General features: G+C 36.5%; 1 protein-coding gene across 4 annotated transcripts in view; it reads left to right on the top strand.

Annotated features, from left to right (window-relative positions):
- The window catches only part of EPHA6 (EPH receptor A6), a 369,885-nt gene that overhangs the window by 14,874 nt on the left and 340,322 nt on the right, over positions 1-14,689 (top strand). For all 4 annotated transcript variants that reach the window (XM_088158465.1, XM_014882838.2, XM_088158463.1 and 1 more), the window contains exon 2: positions 11,760-11,824. In XM_088158465.1, coding sequence (XP_088014591.1) covers positions 11,760-11,824 — 65 coding nt within the window. The remainder of the gene's footprint in view (positions 1-11,759; positions 11,825-14,689) is intronic.

Here is a 14,689-nt window from a genome sequence, read left to right as displayed (position 1 = left end):
AGCTGCTGCCTTTCCAGCACTTGACTATTGATGGAGTGCTGTACCTGTCTAAATCACCTCTTGCACTACAGAAAATCTGAAAAAAAATCCCCTTAAAAATGGAAAAGCATTCTTTTTACTTTCACTTCTTGAAATCAGAAAAATTAGTTTATTTTACCCAATTAGATTATTTCATAGTACAAAAGGAAAAAGGGGGATAACTATATGCTATGGAATATAAGCCCAGTTACTCAACAGTTTACTACATGAATGATTGCATTCTCAGATCTATTTAATGCTCTTCAGTTATCCTTGAAATTTAAATCTCTGTGAATCTGCATTAAAAGTATATCATTCAAAGCTCAAAGTCTGCATAGTAGAGGTGGGTAGTCCATGCTGCCCAATATTTTTAAATAATTTGATTTTTGGTTAGATAGTCAAACTTATTTCCTGTCAAGTAAGTGACAAGATGCTGTATATTTATTTGTTTATAATGTGAAAAGTATTGCAAACCTGATTAATTGATAACAAGTTGAGTCTTCATGTTGATGTTCCACTGTAACGAGACCAAGATTTTTCAAAGCCACTGATTATTAGTATGTACTTTAGCTTGACAGCCTGACCTAGCACCTGTAAAATGTTCATGCTGTGAAAACTTGGTGCTTGACACCATAAATTATAAATGAAGAGCTAGTGGAAGAAGTGGCAGACTGACGAAGTGAAACAGAGAATTACAAAGCTCAAAAACATTAAACTGACTGTGTAGATATTTAATCAAAGCAGATAAGAAACATTTTAACATCATGAATATGAACCTAGGAGATATCTCTGGGAATATTTGTTATGTGTGTAACAACTCTGCTTTCTAACAAGTTGCATTTATTTTGGTATATTTTTGAGGTTCTGCATTAAAATAAAAGAAAACATGTAATGTAGCCAAATGGTAACCTCATTTTCTGAGTTGCCTTTATGTTCCATCCTGGAAGGTTTTTTATCATATGGCTTCTGCTAAGCTCCTCCTCTGTACATCATGGTCACCTTCAGACTACAGTAGTAAGGTCAAGTGTATTCAATATTTCACTTCTCAGGCAGGTAACTTATCAAACCAACAAGATACCACTTCAAGAAGCAAAGCAGAAAAACTGCTCAATTTGCTTGAGAGTATTTTACATGCTTGGAAGTCATGGCTGCTTCTGCTTTAATATGCCCTCAGCTTGTGGCTCTACTGATGACTTTTCTTATCTGCTGACAGCTAAAGTCATTACTAACCACATTACCTCTAACCAGCAAGAAAAAACCCAAATGCAGCCTAAATAGTCCTCCTTTATCCTTTGTATGTCACTTGCTTTCTTAGGAGTCATTATTGTTACACTGCAGGTACAAGGCAGCCACTTGTTCAGTCCTTCCAACTCTCCCAGGTGGAATGGGGAGGAGCATAAAAAAAAGTAAAAAACTTGTTGGTTCAGGCAAGAACAGTTTAATAATTAAAACAAATTAAAATGTAATAGAATAATAATAATCATAATAGCAATAATGATGATGAAGAAGAACAGCAACAGTTGGAAGTAAAAAGAGATATAAAACTTAAGGAAAGCAAGTGGTGCACAACACAGTTGCTCGTCTCTCACTGTGCAATGCCCATCCTGTTCCCGAGCACTGATCAGCCCCTCACAGCCAACACCCTTCAGGTAACACACTGAGCATGATGTTCTGGGGTATGGAATATCCCTTTGGCCAGTTTGGATCATTTGTCCTGGCCATGCTCCCTCCCAGTTTTTTGTGCACTGGCAGAGCATGAGACCCTGAAAAGTCCTGGATTTGGGGTGAGCATTACCCAGCAACAACCCAAACATTGCTGTGTTACCTTTATTAACCAGGAGACTGGGTCATTAGGGAAATCAGGGAGCATGTATTTCTATTTTAGTATGAAATACTAGCCATAGGTCTGGAGTGGATAATAATAAAATGTCCCATCACTTCTGTAGGCTCATTTGTATTTATTGTGGATGAATTCTGAGTGGTAGTTCAGAGTACAGCTCTGCAACAGATAGGGATTGAGCAGCTGTGCTTTTCTACCCTCTGCACTATTTCATACAGACAAGTTTAACTTTCCTGTTGGCTGGGAAATGCAGGTGAGTCAGGATCTGCTGTTTCTGGGCTGGATGTTTGCTTTGCTTTCCACATTGTAGCTTTTCTGCCTGCGAAATAAGGATGAGCCCATTTCATTTTTTATGATGTCAAAATATGGACTGCATGTAGGTAAACTCTGATTTAGCTGCCTGGAGTTAAAAAGTTAGGCTGGATTACAGAAATAGTAGAAGGTGGTAAGAGAATGGTAAAAAGAATGGTAAAGGTTGGCTTCAATGGGTGGGTCTGTGCACTGCAGAAGAGCCCTCCTTTTGTTTCATGTCTGGAACTTCCCTGACAGTTGTTCCCATGTCAGTTTTGCCTGTGTATTGGTTTCAGACTCCCAGTTCTTGCTCTCAGCCTGTCTGAAGCAGCTCTGCAGCTCTGAACACACCACCCTCAAGGGCTCTGCCAATAAGCCTGGACTGGTCTTAGTCCTTGAGCTAGAGATTCTCAAACAGCTCTTCATGTGACTGTGCTGCCAGTCAAGCACAAACTTCACTTGCTTTGGCCTTTGTTCCTCTCCTAAGATTTGTCTGTTCTGTTCCTCAGAGTCACCAAACTGCTAATTTTTCATTATAGTTATTAAGTGACTGTTTGAGTAAGCAGTGGCCATCTGTCCTCCCAGTCCCTATTTGTGACCTTATCAGCTGTTCTGTTCAAAACTTCTTTATTTAAAGGAACTCTCCACACTTCTCACTCCACTTAAAAAGAGACAGATTATGAGGTTGAAAGATATTTCTGTATCAACCTTCCCAGGCATGCACTGGGAAAAGGCAACAAACCTTTGCAATGCCATTTCATTCTTCACTATTGGAGAGGCTGCATCTTTGGATCAGGGAAGGGCAAGGAGGAGAGGGTGCCTAGGGTGGGTTTGATTATGTCCATGAACTCCAGTGGAAAGTTTCTACCCCCTTTGAAGAGGAATTCCCAAAATATATGGAGTACAGTAACAGCCATGGAGTTATTAACTTCATGTATATAATTAGTTGGGCTGACAGTTATGTATAGGTATTGTTATAATTTTCCAAGACCTTTTGTATGTTGGGGTTTTTTTTTCACTTATCGATGTTGTGACATTAACTTTTTGTTCATTTTATCACCACTCAATACAAGTATTAAAGTAAAAGACATAAAAGAAACTGCTTGTAAGAATGCAGAGTGAAAAAAGGTTAACAGCAAAGTGAAGAATATTAAATTTAGCATTACTCCCAACCTAAGAGAATTGGCTTCAACACACAAGTCATTTACCAGTGCAAGGAAAGATAAATCTATTTGTCTGAATTTCAGTTGTTTCTAATTTCCCTAATGAAGATATACTTAGGTTAATAAACAGGGCTGACAAAACTGTCAGGTATTCGTGTTCATTTAGGAAATGCTGCCCAGTAATCTACTGTTGACATTAACATGATGGTGAATTGAATATCAATTAGTATTTTCAAGGCAGATTGAAAACTATTAAATACAGCAGCTGGGCTCCTATCATCATTTTGTGACTCCTGTTTTTATCAGGGTTAGCTCTTAATCTTGTTGTATTACACATGTGGAACCAAAAGCATAGAAAAATAATACAGCTCTGGTTTTCTGGAGCTGTAAATAGCATTCATTTGTCTCACTTCATTTTAACAGCAGTCTCTGCTATAAAGGAGTATCTTAAAGCTGAGTCACTGGTAAGAACACATTGTTTCCCTGGCACATAAAGGCCTTTTTCCCCATCTCATTCTTTGTGAGGAGCACATGAAAGTAGAGCAATCTGCCTGTGCCTGACAGGACTTCCTGGGTTCCGTGTTCACTGCCTGTCCTGCAGGGCTGACATTGCAGCGCTCAGCCCCCTCTGGTGCATTCCTAACGTAGGAGTCCATCCCTCCTGGCTGAGCAATGGATTTCACAACCTTCTGCTTTGCTTTCCCCTCTGAAAGTGCACTGATCAACAAAATCACTTTGAAATCCCTTTGACGCTGCTCTTGGGGGAAAAGCTCTGTTACAGGCTGGGAGAGGTGGGGCATTACCTACTCATTTTCCATTCCACAGTTACCTGAGGAAAAATCTTTTTCTGAGGTAAGCCCATTTATTTTGGATGTGAATATGCTTTCTTTTTACCTCAGTAGTTTTATTTTTTCTTGTGCTGATGAGTAAGACTCACATGGGAGAAGCAAGTGCATATGTGAGACCCCAAATTCAAAATGTTTACAGCTGTCTTAGAGCAAAATAACCAGCTGGGTGGCAGAATAAGTAGTTAGGATCTAACCATGTCCAATTTGGAATTGTAACTGTTACCCTAGAAAGATTTCAGTGCAGAAATTGTCACGTGTTTCTGCACTAACAGATTTTCTCTATGCATTTGGTGCCACTCCATGTATCAAGTGGATTTCCAAGGCTTCATTTGGTATTTGTGAAATAAAACTTGGAATCTGCCTTACTGGGGAAGACTGAATCTTTTATTGACTTTTACTATGTGCCTTTAACTGATAAATTCTTGAATTTCTCCCCCGACTTTGACACCTTGGCCGGAATTATATGCAGGCATTAAAATAATAGAAAGAAAACACAAAAATTTACTGTTATCTCTTTTGGGTGCAAGGATTAGTGTTTATTGAAAATAACTCTGTCTTAAATATTTATAAATTATAAATTACAGTAATTCATTATCAGATACTTTGATAGGTGTTTATTGCAGTTGCTTATTTTAAAATGAAATGGCATTGGTAAGGGAGGAAAATGCTCGCTAAAATATGTTTGTGGTTGGAAACTTCAAACCCTGAAGTTAGAGCTTGCCAATTTTGTTTTAAAATCTGCTTTTAAATCCTACTTTCAGAAAGACAGGTGTAACTGATGTAACTGAGGGGTCTGAAATGGTTGGCAATGCTAATAACGAGAGAATAAAGGGGTTCATGTTGATTTTTAAAGTGAGAATGGAAGACAGTATGAAAACAAGTTGTAGTAAAACTGAAACATTGGGTAAGAAAATGTTGGTTTCCATTCCAGAGAGAAATGAGGGTTACAGCAGCCTTCTCCTCCTCCTCTAAAGAGAAAATGCATGTTTGCATATGGAAAGCATCATTATATTGGTAATATGATAAATTTTAATTTCATTTAAAATTTATCTTCCTAAGAAATAGGTAAGAATGTGTTCTAGGAAAAAAGGTTGAATGTAAAAGGTGGGTGGTGGCTTTTTCTTTTCTTTTTTTTTTCTTTTCTTTTTTTTTCTTTTCTTTTCTTTTCTTTTCTTTTCTTTTCTTTTCTTTTCTTTTCTTTTCTTTTCTTTTCTTTTCTTTTCTTTTCTTTTCTTTTCTTTTCTTTTCTTTTCTTTTCTTTTCTTTTCTTTTCTCAAAAGAACCATTGTTTGTTTTACTCCTGTTTTGTCAGAGCTACAGGATCTCAAATTATATCTGTCAAGGAAACATTAAGACTGAAACACATAACTGAATCAAACGAGAAAGAGGGGAAATTATTCCTTAAGCATCTGTATGCAGTGTATGGAAAGAGAAGTGGTGCTGTGGGGGAATTGGGTTTTGAAGATTCTCACTGGAGACCTCATGTAATGGAGTAAAACAGTAGCAAGATAAAGACAGGCATTTATCCAATATAACCCCATCTAATAACATTGCAGACTTCTTAGCACTGACAAGATAAATGTATCATGAATAGAATGTTTGGTTTAGTACATGAAAAATTACTCTGGCCAGCTCTCATTCATCAGAAGAGAATTTTAAGAGTGTTTGTGTGAGTGTGCAAATATGAGAATAAGAAAAGTGAAAGGGGAAATTCCTTTTAAAAGTTCTTGATTAGTAAATGATTGATAAGTAAAAAAAGGCCAGTTTTGGATAACAGCTCAACCTACATTGCAGGTAACATGAAAGCAGAAACTAGAAATAGAAATATTTCTCATAATTAATGGAAAAGAGAGGATACATGTGAAAATTAGCACATGTTAGAAAATAGGTAGTGTAGAAAACCGAAAATAAAAAGCAAGTGTGTTAGGTAAAAGCCCAAGTCTCACAACACTCAGGATAATGGGAATTTTTCTATTGTATTGTGAATAAAAATGTTTGAGCGAATAGTATTGAACTATTTTTAGAAAGAGGCAGAAAATAATGTTTTTGAAATTGGTAAAATCAGAAATTAGTGATTTTTTTCATATAACATGAAGAATATGAAGTACTCCCCATCTGGTGTAAATAGTTCTTTTCCAAGAGTCCTGAAAGAATTGGCTGAGGACATCTCTGGGCTATTGATGATAAATTTAATGAGTTTGGGGACTCGGGGAATTCAGGAATACTGGAAAAGCAAGTGTTAGAGTTGTGGTTTGAAAAGAAAAAGGAAGCACCATGAACCAGGTAACTAGATTTTTATAAAACTCACATTTGGAGAAGTCATTTATCTCCTGTGCTCTGCCCCAAGGCAACAGAAGATTATGCAGAAACCAGACCTGGCTGTGTTCAAGGTGTCTTAAAAGCCTCCTGGAGTGGAGATTCCCCAGCTTCCCAATTAGTCACAGCTCTCCCTCTTCTTTTACAACTTTAGGGCAGCAAGGATTTTCTTGGAGTCTGACATAAAACTCTTGGAAATGTTGAGGAGAGTGGAAGGATTACTCTCTCTCTTTTGCTGGCTCTAATCCCGCTTATCTCAGGCAAACAGCATTGTCAATACTTTGTTTACTCTCTGATTTGCTGTGACTCCTGTACACTTCCCTGGCAGAACTGCTATCTAGACAGGTGCTCCTCATACTTTATTACTGCATCTCATTAATCTTGCCTAAACCAGATAGCTGTTGCATGCAAAATAATGAAAATTATGGAAAAGGATTCAATTGATATGTGTATAATGAATGCCAGTTTATTTGCTTCATGGAAAACAGGCCTGGTCATAAAAACAAGCATTTAAATAATTTTTCCCAGTTGATTGCACGTTAATTGCCAGGGTAACTTGGATATTGCATATCCCCTTCATTGTGTCTTCCTCAGGCAGGCAAGCCACAGCAGTAATATGTTGAGATTTTTTATATTATAACAGAATATGACAGAGTCTTCTGACAGTAAAAAGCTTAATTTTTTTTTAATGAAATTACTTTTTTTTAAAAAACCCCTGAGGTCTAAGAAGCCTTAAAGTAGTTTTAGTGACTGTTAAATCACAGAATTTGAGACATTTGTTAGACACCATTCAATACTCTAACATTTTTCATTAAAACATGAAAATAAATAGAAACTCAATACCTGACAAAAGAGCAGTAAGTAAAGAAAGAAGGAGCATATGCAGCAAAGAATAGGCTAACGTGACCTTGGATATATAAACAAGATATAAAAATAGCCAAGACTCTTAATATATATTGTTAATAGGAATGATTTCAGAATATTGCATATGATCCTCTTTTGAAAAATGAAAAAAACCCATAAAACTTGAAAGAAAGTACAAACACTTCAGAAGAGAGCAACAACTCTCTTGAGGGCTGGAAATGAGAGGCTTCAAGAGGTCTTTGTGTTTGCCTCATAAATATAAACTTTGCAGTCAATAATGAAGTTCTCAGGGACAAGAAAAGGTGCTAGTTTTGCCCATTTCTGGGGGTCATCTGTAATGACCTACCTTGCTGGAAGATACTGAAAATTTCAGGGGATTTTTGGGTGTCCTTTATCAGTACAGACGAGATGTTCCTGGGTTATTAGTGCTGTCTTCAGAGATTAATGTCTGTGTGTGGCTCTGCTTTCCTTGTAAATCTTGGGCTTACCTACCCTAGAGGCAACAATGAAATGTCTAAAATGAGCAGATCAAACTGGGTGATCTGATATCAGACTGTGATTCCAATAAGTTGGCCAAAATCATGTATTAATCGTGTTAATTTACACATATCCTGTCTGGAGATGTGTGAAAAAAGAAGAAAATAAACTGGTGAAGTGACTATTTGGAAGGCTTTTTCCCTCAGTTGTAGAGACACGATTGCAGAGTTCATCTTTAGAGGAGTATTTTGGAATGAAAATTCAAATCCCACCCTGTCAATCCTTGGAGTTCTGCTCATTGTAATTTTAGGTAAAACAGTTTCCTTGGGACCAAGTAAAACCTCTGAAAAGATTAATTTTGGTTGTAAAGTCTAATAATAGCAGTGTAAGATAATGTCCAGAAGAAAGGAAACTGAAGCTCAATATGACATAATGAGTAATAATAATAATACAAATTATATTAAAGTATGTGTTGGAAAACATAGCTAGACACTTCCAAGAATGAAATGAGCAGGTAATTAACCAATAGACTTACACATGTATGTTTAAGTCTGTATATTATTGTTGGGCAAGTGTTAGTATCCCCAGTTCATTTATTTAAGAAAGAATATTGTAGTCCTAAATCTGAGTTCTTATTATCCTAAGAGTTTTTTTAAAAGGGCCTTTGAGTTCATTTTGAATCGTGACATGACTTTGTAATGGCAGACCTAAACTCTTGTTCATGGGGCAAGTTTTAGAGGCATCACCTCAGAAAAGTGCCTGCTAAAAGTAGAGGTTGGATGTCACAAATGTCAGTAACATTGCTGAGTCTCAAGCAGTGTACTCAGAGCTTTTCCCATAAAATATTCACTGCAGTCATTCCAGACACACTTCTGTTTATGCTGGCAGCTAATGGCTTGTCCATAATGGACACTTTTCGTTTTTTTTAAGAAGGATGGAGCTTTTTTGTGGCATAAATAAGTAAATGTAGGGAGAAGGGTCAATAAATATGGCTTAGTGATCCCATTAGCATTTTAGGGAATTTTCTCATTATAAGCATCATAGGAGTAGTGCCCACCATCGTTTTTAGTTTCTTTGCATGTCAGTTCCCAGTTCTTTTGAAACTTCTTTCCCTGTCCTGCAGGCAGAGGGGAAGCCTCCACTCCTGTGTGTAATTCAGATGTTTACATGCTGCCATTCCTCTTAGCCTGGAGCTCTTTGGCAGAGGGAATGTTCTGCCATAAGAGCTGTGAGTTGGAAGCTCCTTGGCAGTGCAGATTTGTCTGCCATCAGGTCTGTGCTGCTGGGGATAGGCTGCCTCTTAATCACCTCGTTTGAAGATAGCTTGGCTGTCTCTGTCCCACGCTGAAGTCTAGCATGTAGACATCTCCAAACCTCTGAAGTGTGCGAGGATTTCATTGCTTTATCTGTGTCCTCATTTGTATTCACCCTGTTGAATCCACAACTCCACTGGAGTTTGTGTTTCTTTGGCATAAACATAAGGTTTACTTGATCTTTTGTATTTGCACATTTTTGATTGATAATTATTTTATGTCTTGTAATACAAGAGCAGTTGGAAAGATAGTCTTTTCATTTTTATGATTTTCATTTCTCACCCTGAAGGTGATGCCATTCTAGTTCTGGTTAGTAGTTGTTTGGTGGTTTGAATTCTCCAGTTCATACAGAATTGGTAGCTACAGGTGAGAATACGTGAGCAGTCAAGAGCCTTCGTATGTCAACTGTATCAAAAACTGTATTTTAACAAAACTCAATTACTCATTGGGAATCATTTGGGAAATGTATACGAGGAATATTAGTAGATCATGGCTCAACTAAATCTAAACTTAATATACTTTCAGTGATGAATTTACTCTAGTTTTTAATTTTTTAATGTATAGCTTTGAGCCTTCAAGTAGTACTTGATTAATTCAGGCAAGGAATATTAATTAATTCAGGCTCCACTGAAAAAATGAATTAGTTTTCCTTTCTGTATTTTGGCTCTTGTTCCACAGAAGTATTAATTTTGAATACCTGGATGATGTTTATTAAATTGCAATCTCGCTACCACAAAAATTGTAAAACTGAAATGACACTTCAAACCCTAATGCTGCTTGTAGAAAAAAATCTTTCGGCCTGCAGATCCAAAGGAATAGCACGTGACAAAGAGCAAGATACAACTTGAAACTCAGCTGGAAACAAAGTACACAACAAATAGTCCATGTTTTCTGGGTAGAGGGAGGATGGGAGGAGAGATGGAAAGAAGGGAACAAACACCTAAGATGAACTGAAATATTCTCAAAAACCTGCTGAGCAGTTTCTCTGTCAGAAAGAAATATGTAAACCCAGTTTGTTTGGTTTTTTGGGGTTTTTTTTTTTGGAGGTACCAGATCTCCAGTAGATTGTAACTTAAAAGTTTTACACAGGAAACTGCTGCATCAAATGTCAAGTGAGAAGATGTTTCTTTTGACTCTTCCACAAGAGCATGGTAGCCTGACACAAATAGAAAATACTATGACAGCTGTAAATCACAGCTTTTTAAGCAAGTGGAGGACAGCAATAGTCTAAATGAGGACAGTGATTCTTTTTTTTGAAAGCAAAATAGAGATTGTAGAAAATGATTAATGTATACTCACATTATTCACAAAGCTTCATACAGTGAAATGGTGAAGAAGGGAAGAGCAGAATACTCCTCTTTGTTGAATATATTTTTTAAATGTCATCATTTATTCACATAAATCATTTAGCTTTTATGTGCTTTATGTTGAGCTTTTTACTTGCCTGTAGGTTTGTTGATGAGACAGCAAACTTCAGTTTCAGGTTAAAAGTCACCATCCATTCAAACGTAGAGGAGCCCTAAGTGTCACCAGTACAAAAGAGAAGGGAAGGTGCTGGGTCAGGTTTTCTCTAATAATCTGCCAAGTTCAGTGTCCATGCCAAGGTGCCTTTTCCAAAAGGCAGAAGAACATGACCAGGCTTCTGCTGCTGCTCTACTGCTTTATAGAAACACATTATAGATAGCTGTACATGGATTATTTGGACAGACAAGAGGTGGAAGATAGCACACTGCAATATAAACCCCAAAAATGTGTGACCACAATAGTGGGGTCATGTTTTAAATTAATTGTTTAATTATTTTTCTCCATCATTTAACCGTGCAAAGAAGAACTGGAATTAGTGAGATGTTAGGAGGAACTCAGCAGTCAAAACACACCAACTCAATAATTAAAATAAACTGCCCTGTATAATAATTTTGTGTTTAAATCCTAATACAGATTTCTGAAGTTAGAGGGTTGGTTGGAACAATTCCATTAGAGGGCAGTAGTACCTGTGGGTAAAATGTCTCATGTGCTGTGTGCATGTTGTTTAGCATCAGTGAATGGAAGTGAAAAAGGAAGTTAATGTAATTTAACATTAAAATAGTGCAGAAATATTTTGTAATATACAATAGTGCACATCCCATCATATATCCAAAAAAACAACATGAATATGACAGAAGTGATGCAAAATATATGCAGCAGATATTTGCACTGTGATACTCTCTCCAAGAGAGAAACTGAAGTTGTGTGTCTTTCTGTGTTCTCCATTTGTAAATTGTATCACTTTATTTCTGGGAAGTTTATGGGTTTCATTAAAGAAATCTTAACTTTTGAAACTCTATTTTATTAGCTTTAATGCTGCAGACCATCCTGATTTCCAGGCAAGGGATTGCAGGAATGTGCATGTTTAATCAGCATCTTTTAATGGTTAAATTGTAGTAGTGTACTGTGATTTGACAGCGTTTCCTGCAAAAGATTTAGGGGTTTTTATGAATTTGGAGACACTTTTTAGGTAAGAAATGTAAGCCATGAAAGCTCAAATGAACCTGGCTAACATGGCAAGTTCAGTCCTTCCTGTTTTAATACTTTGCTATGTCTAATCCAAGCAATACCACAAACACCTTTTTTTTTTTTTTTCCATTTTCAGTTGTGTTACTTGATACTACAACTGCCCTTGGAGAACTAGGATGGAAAACATTTCCTTTAAATGGGGTAAGTCTCTCACCATTTTGGTTTTTTTGGTCTGGATTTTGGCACTCTGACACTGTGGAAGTTAATGGCTCTCTTACCTGGGTGGATATTCTTGCAATATCGATTTGTCTGAAAGATTTTAGTTGTTCTTGGGACTGGAGTTGGGAGTAGAAATTACAGATGCAAGAATGACATGAGTACACATTATTGTGTTCTTCTCCTGCTTTTCTGAATACTAAGTATCTATCTTACTTTAAATCCAATTCTAACTGTTACACATCATAAAGTTTCATATTTAAAAATGCCTATGCTGGAGGAATGTGTTATGACTACTTTTTTATTTTTTTTGTGAAATAAAAGGAAAAATAATTTTCTGGTTTGCAAATTGGAATAAAAATTTGATGGTTTAGGTGAGAACCAGTATGGAATTTAACATCTGATAATATGGTATCAGATTACCTAAATCAGAAAAATGAAAACATTATTAGTGTCTGTTATCCTTGGGGACAGTGAGTGTGGGGTAGAGCAGCTTTTTTACACTGTAAAGTTCAGTTATCAGTGCTTTGCCAGCAGCTACACTTTCAGAACCTGTTTTTTTTTTTCTTTCTACCCAGCTAAGGCGTGTCACAGAGTATCAGGGGCACTTGGGAGTTTCACTTTTAAAGTAAAATGCACTATTCTGGAGCATTTAACATGTTTTGTATCAACTTGTATTTCTGATGTCACTTTGCATACTGTATATCAATTATTTTTATACTAGCTTGCATTATCTCTTGATTCTTGTGTATGAGGCATATAATTACTTGCTTCTCTGAAATGAGCTCAGAAAATACAGAGAGAAACATCTTGTTCCATTTTCAGTCATTTTATTTGCCATGTTCTCTTCCAGAAGGAAGCAGAAACTGTCTACCCTCAGCACCTTAATAATCCATTTTTATAAAATGCCTTCTGTGTCTTTGCCTTCGGGGATTTCAAGCAATATGACATTTCCTAATCTCAGCCTGTTTTCAACTTTATGGATTACTCTTTTTCTTTATATTCCTAGGCATAATTTCCATCTCTCACAGATACTTCTGTGTTTTACATTTTGTATGCACTCTCACGCAATGATTCTGAAAGTTTTATTTCCTTTAAAAATCCCAGACAAAGTAAATACTGTCATACACCACAATGAGAAATGAAACAAGGAATTTTTGCTTTGGCAGAAGGTAAGGAGTGTCATCTACCATGATGAGAAAATCCACAATTGAGGAATGTTTTGCTTGAGCACTGGGATGAGCTCCATTGAAGTGCACAGTACATTTGGAAAGCACAAAAGATATAATTGCAGTTATTGTGTAAATTCTTAAAAGCTTGAGGTGCTCCAAAATAGCCACACTATACAAACACAAAAACATGAGCACTCCAAGTTAATTTAGAGCACAGCTATTATGACATGTATTTTTTTGGTTCATCATACATACCCTGAACAATAGTTTTGCAGGGTTTTGGGTGTCTCAGGACCTCTGCTGTATATTAAGAACTGGCAGCACTTACTGGAATACATAAAGGAGTTTACATTTCAGTATGAACCTGGAATTCAATTATTAAAATATTTCCCAAAAATGTACAAAGTGGTTTGAAATAAAAAAGGAGCTGGAGTAAATATGGGAGAGAAAAGTGATTTGTAGCATAAAATCATAGAATCATTTATATTGGAAAAGACCTTTCAGGTCACTGACTCCAGCTGATAACTCAACACCACTGTGTTCACCACGTCCCCAAATGCCACATTCACACACTTTTTGAACACTCCCAGGGATGGTGATTTATGTCCACAGTGCTACCTAATCTGAGTTACTGTTGTATTATAATATAATCCAGAATATGGCACAATCATTGGTGTGATTGAGATTATCACTGTGGGGATAAGAATCTGTTTTGTCCCATGATGGGCACATTAGGATTTTCTTGCTTCCTGTAGGAGAGTGACAGATTTTGAATTGTTGGTGTTTTTTGAAAGAAATTTTTGTTCAGGTGCTATTGTAATCTAGCGTGTTACATTAATCATACCTTTTTTTTTAAGTGTTTGTGTAGTGTTTATGTGTGTAAGAAAAATGTCATTGACATGATTACTGCTCTGCTGAATATTTTTGATATTAGGAGGATAGGATGATGGGTTTTCTTGAGCCAGTGACATTAGTAGAAGTCATTAATTTACTGGCATACTCAGTCACAGGGAATGTTTTCATTAAATTAAAGAGCAACTGAAATAATAATGCTTGGGATTTGGATAATATTGACTATGCCTCAGAGATTTTTAATGGGCCAGGATGAAGTGGGATAAAAAAAATCAGGAGGTTCTTTAGGAACTTGCAGAAGCCAACCTTTGCCTCCCAGACTTTTTATTTATAGTAGATTCATGATACAACATTGGTAAGCTTTCAGCAGTTTTGGTCATCACTGAGCTGCAAAGATAACTGTGTTATCCATGTTTTGGGAATACAATATGTGATTTTGTTTTTAAATTTTCTATCCAGTTATTTGTGCATTCTTCCTGAAGCATGAGAATGCAATGTTTTTTTCTTACAAATGTGTTTTATTTGTGTGTCAGATTTTTTCCTTGTATTTTGAACAGGTAATAAATTTAGTGCTTAGAGCTACAAAAATGCAGCATAAAACATTAATATCTCTGAGGTCAATAGCATCAACTTTTGTTGACTGAGTTCCAGTTTAGCTTCTTAGTGATGGGCTGTCTAAAATTTCTACCTTAATAATGGACACATCTGATACTTCCTCTGTTCTTTGGGCTATAGTTCAAAACGACCGATTGATTTATGAAAAAGCATGCACTATGAAAGGTGATCTTTACTCATCAAGCTGTCACTCCATAACCTTGAAAATACA

Source organism: Sturnus vulgaris, chromosome 2 (genome assembly GCF_052056855.1).
Source record: "Sturnus vulgaris isolate bStuVul1 chromosome 2, bStuVul1.hap1, whole genome shotgun sequence".
Taxonomy (NCBI): Eukaryota; Metazoa; Chordata; class Aves; order Passeriformes; family Sturnidae; genus Sturnus; species Sturnus vulgaris.
The sequence above is the reverse complement of the archived record's forward strand: the minus strand, read 5'-3'. Positions and strand labels throughout refer to the sequence as shown.